The sequence below is a fragment of the Diorhabda carinulata genome, chromosome 8 (genome assembly GCF_026250575.1).
Source record: "Diorhabda carinulata isolate Delta chromosome 8, icDioCari1.1, whole genome shotgun sequence".
Classification (NCBI taxonomy): domain Eukaryota; kingdom Metazoa; phylum Arthropoda; class Insecta; order Coleoptera; family Chrysomelidae; genus Diorhabda; species Diorhabda carinulata.
This window is the reverse complement of record NC_079467.1, coordinates 2,165,863-2,170,180: the sequence shown is the minus strand read 5'-3', so window position 1 is coordinate 2,170,180 and position 4,318 is coordinate 2,165,863. Positions and strand designations below refer to the sequence as shown.

The window sequence follows — 4,318 nt, the reverse complement described above, 5'->3', positions numbered from 1 at the left end:
TTCTTGAATTGTACGTTAGGCTAGGATGTTCATCAGTATTGATTCACTTTGCTTCTAATGTCCCAGAAGTTTCCAACCTACCTTAAAAATTTTACCAAGATTGGGTGTCCAATAAGTGAATGAGAATTTTTTAACATTCTAATATAAGTTTTACTCAGCACTATCCAAGGCTTGGAAACTGGGTAACAACAAAATTTGGTGTGTTATAAATCTCTAAATATAACAAATGTACCAAGTTTCATAAGAATCCAAAGTGTATCGTGAAAAAATTATTCTTTTTTGTTTAAATTGATGTGGAATGACATTTTAATCATTTATATAAAGCTTCAAATGTTGTCAGAAAAGTCAGTTTTAATATTATTCTGATTTGATACAATCCAAGATCAAACTCAGAAGCCATAGAAATCGGAATCGAGCCTAATTAATTTGAGAAATTTGAGCTTTCAATAATTTTACCTACCTCAGGTTTCTTCATTTACAATGATGAATTTCACCTAATTATTTATAAATAAAGGGATAAGGCAAATCTAATATGAAATTATATTAACTATATATTTGAGTAGGAACTAAAGTAACATAATAAAATGTAACAACTACTGAAAGTAATACAAATTACTACTTTTTTAATAATGCTTCGTCTTGCCCTGACATTTGTCCTAATTTTTTTCCTATTCTTTCATGAATATCTAGGAATTTAGCAACACATCTGTCTATACAAACTGCTTCTCCTTTCGCAATTTCCGCATCACCATAAACTGGCGAAATGCATTTTTTGTGACAAGCGGCAGTTAAACGGTTGTACATATCAGCCATCATTTCTATTTCTAGTTCTTGAATTAGCTGCATGTTTTGCACTTCTTTCTGAGATTGGGCCATTGCAGACTTCGTTTTGGATGACCAATCAACTACACTAATTTATAAATGCTTAAGATTCACTGGTTTTAACAGTAGAAAACTTTCTGTAACTTGGCGTATATTCTCCCACGTTTGATTCACGCATACGTTCTCTAATTTTCATATTCTCATATCGCCTGCTTTCTACACTTGTTTTAGCAAGATAAAAGGAATATATACCAGCAACTACAACTATAGACCTGCAATAAAACTATTATTTTATAACTTCATTTACTTGACGTTTCAGGGAATTTGATATAAGAAAATGATTTACCAGCCAACTCCAATCTTTGCCCACTTCCCAAAGGGCATACTTTATTTATTTCATACAAAATGTTTGTTACAAACAAACACGTGCAAAATAATTTTTTAATGATTTTCAAAGTTGAACGTGAGGTTAGATTGTTATATTTAGATTTACTGTCAACTGTCAATTGTTCTATGTATTCAATTTTAAATTTAAAACATAACATAATATATTAAAACTACTGATTTTCCAATCAATAATAAATAAGAATAATAATTTTTTATTTCAAATTATAAGATTTAGTTTTTTGCGTAAGAGTATTGGTTATAGTGACTTAAAATGAAATCAAATATTTCTAGCTATACCTATAGAGAAAGTATAGTTCATAGATTGTTATATTTAGATTCACTGTCAACTGTCAATTGTTCTATGTGTTCAATTTTAAATGTAATACATAATACATTAAATCTACTAAATCAATCAATAAAAAATAAGAATACTCATTTTTTATTTAAAATTAAATGATTTAGTTTTGTGTGCAAGACAAATAAAACTGTACTACGTCTCACTCCCTACCACTATGAGTTCAACCGAATAGTGATTATATCTCTTTAATTGCGCCAGAATGAATATTCTAGATGTGATATTCCAGTTCATCAGAATAGTTTTTATATTTTTTTATACCTATAAAAAGCAAGCACATGGATATTGATCATGAACTTCTGTAGGCTGTAGTGCTCGAGAAAGACTTGCCTTGGTAGCTGATTCCATAGGCTTGCACTTCTATAAAGAAAGGAGTCCTAATAAATTGTTTTGAGCCTCTTCAGGTTTAAAGGTTAGGTTTGATTGATAATACTTCTCGTATTTAAAATTAGTAGCTGTACCTTTCATTGGAAATGGAATGATGAAATGTTATAAGAGGTTCATAATTGTTGCATCCAATCTGGGCTTTACGGAAGCCAAGAAAAATAAATAGAAGATTATATGTGTACAAATGCAAATATCACTATCCATTTTCTATAATCCTAAATGAATGTCTACTTATAATGTCCCAACAACCGCAGAATTTAAGATGAACCCAGCTTCGTTATTTAAATATGAAGAATTTCAAGTTTGTGTACCAAAGTACTTAATTATAATGAGGGGTGCATATTTATAAGCATGAATGATCTCATATGGAATTAGTTATATTCTATAGAGCGGGAAGTAATTGGAAGTCTTTAAACAAGATTAAAACTATGACAAAAGTGAAATATCGGTTTATTGCATTTTCGCCTGTCAAAAAAAAAGGATTAATGCCTACAATCGACACTTACTTATCCTGCTATTGTTGTAAAATCCAAATCTCAACAGGTTTATCCGTCTATACGGATATTATATTATTGATCGAAATATGTACAATGGAGATGCAGTTGGATCGGTATTATAAGTAAACGAGTTAATAGATAGACCATTACATGCCCAACAAAATATATACCAGACTGTCAAATCTACGGACCTAGTTCTACACCATCTAGTAACATTACTTGATATTGAAGAAGCATTTGACAATATTCCTTTTGATATAGGTACTTTTTCGGGCACTCGAGAGACGTGTCTTATAAGATGAATAGCGTTCTCAAGGCTGAGTGACTGCCGCAGAGTGAGGTTTTGTCTCCAACCTTGTGGTCGTTGATATCTTGATAGTTGAAGCAAGCTTATGTTGATGACTCTATAATTCTTTGCTTAGGCAAAGACGCCAACGCCTCGCAAAAGCTTGCGTCTAGTGAACAGGTAGTGCGAGTTCTAAGGGCTAAAGATAACTTTAAAAAACATAGCTCCTTCTTTTTATCAGCCCCAAGTGTGACCCATACATACTCTAGAGCTGCAAAACATCTGGGGGTAACTCTGGAACGAACACGTGGATACCGAAATAAAAAACTCTATATATGCCTCTGGACATGCAGAAATGTTTTTTCCTTGATGATCTTAAGGTCTTTTTCTTAAGATCATCAATGATCAAACTTCTTTTCATCGAGTGATGGCTCTGTATAGAGAAAGCAAAAACCAGAGTGTCTTCGAAGTCCTGCCGTGTCTTCCACCTTTGGATCTAACTATACAATTTGATGCCATGAAGGCTGATTAACCTCCAAGAACGGCAGGTTAGACCAACGGATCATGTTAAAATCTGAACGCAACCCCAGGTGAATGTCCATTAAATTTGATAAGCAGCGATCAAATTACGTTTATAATAAGTTCTTGGAGGTTCAAATCACTGATAGAGAGCAGTAGAGTGATAAATCTGATCCTGCTATACTGAATAATAGAACCAGGCTTCTGCACGGCAAAATGTATGAATTTTTCTTGCTTGTGGAAGAAGCTACCGTCTTTCAAGTCGGAAGTGTTTGCTGTGATGGAATTTGGACACGCGATACTCAATTGACTTCATAGAAATACAGTAATCTTAATCTGTTCAGACAGCAGAGCTACTAGTTTGTCATATTTTAATCGACAAAGCAACCAATGAATCCAGAAGCCATTTTTGTGAAGCCAAAAGTATTGCTATTAAGCTGAGTACTCACAGAAGCGCGGTTCAAACATTTGAGCAAGCCTCAGAGCTTGCCTGAAGATATCATGAACATCGGCCTTTGATAATCAATTGGGGCTCGACGTGCCAATCAGAAAGGCTTTGATTGCCCAGCCACAACACTTTTACGCTGGTTCTTGACATGATGAGTTGTGAATGACCTTGGGTACCATTCACTTCCAGCTGAACAGTATCCAGATTCATTTTAAAGAGATGGTTTCATCTTTAAACCGTTTGGGTTTAAGTTTCTAGCACAAAACTCAATTGCTTTCCATTTAATTCGATTTGAGGCTCTTCCAAAGCCATGTCGATGAATATTTTGTTTCGAATAACCCCATCAAAATTATTTGGCGATAGTTATTTTGTCTTGGGAGGCCATTCTATCGTACTACGTGAAGAAATTACCCTAGTATCAGAAGTACTTTCTAAATAATTGATTATGACGTTTATTGTATGCAGGAAAACCGTTTTATTGGAACCTAATTTTCTCATTTTCAACATGAAGCTATAGATCTGTAAGAAAAATTTTCCTCTCAAAATTTCCATTAGTCTAGGCAGAATCTATGATGTAGTCTTTCAAGTTTCTGATTAAATAATGAGTTTCCAGGGCA

At 33.4% G+C, this 4,318-nt stretch overlaps 2 protein-coding genes across 2 annotated transcripts; both read right to left on the bottom strand.

Moving 5' to 3' along the window:
• Positions 1 to 538: 538 nt before the first annotated feature.
• On the bottom strand, positions 539 to 876 carry LOC130897481 (mitochondrial import inner membrane translocase subunit Tim10). The gene has a single exon (XM_057806362.1). The coding sequence runs from the start codon at positions 874 to 876 to the stop codon at positions 616 to 618; it is 261 nt and encodes an 86-aa protein (XP_057662345.1). The 3' UTR covers positions 539 to 615.
• LOC130897483 (uncharacterized) lies at positions 539 to 1,308 on the bottom strand. Its single transcript, XM_057806364.1, has 2 exons — positions 1,169 to 1,308; positions 539 to 1,094 (listed from the first exon to the last, which is right to left on the bottom strand). Exons 1-2 carry the CDS (start codon positions 1,204 to 1,206, stop codon positions 926 to 928), a joined length of 207 nt encoding a protein of 68 aa, XP_057662347.1. The 5' UTR covers positions 1,207 to 1,308; the 3' UTR covers positions 539 to 925.
• Between the last annotated feature and the right edge of the window lie 3,010 nt (positions 1,309 to 4,318).

Excerpts from the sequence above, each read along its gene's own strand:
- LOC130897483 (XM_057806364.1), bottom strand. The coding sequence starts at position 1,206 with ATGCCCTTTGGGAAGTGGGCAAAGATTGGAGTTGGCTG. Across the intron at positions 1,095-1,168 it reads GCAAAGATTGGAGTTGGCTG|GTCTATAGTTGTAGTTGCTG; the intron begins GTAAATCATTTT and ends GTTTTATTGCAG.
- LOC130897481 (XM_057806362.1), bottom strand. The coding sequence starts at position 876 with ATGGCCCAATCTCAGAAAGAAGTGCAAAACATGCAGCTAATTCAAGAA.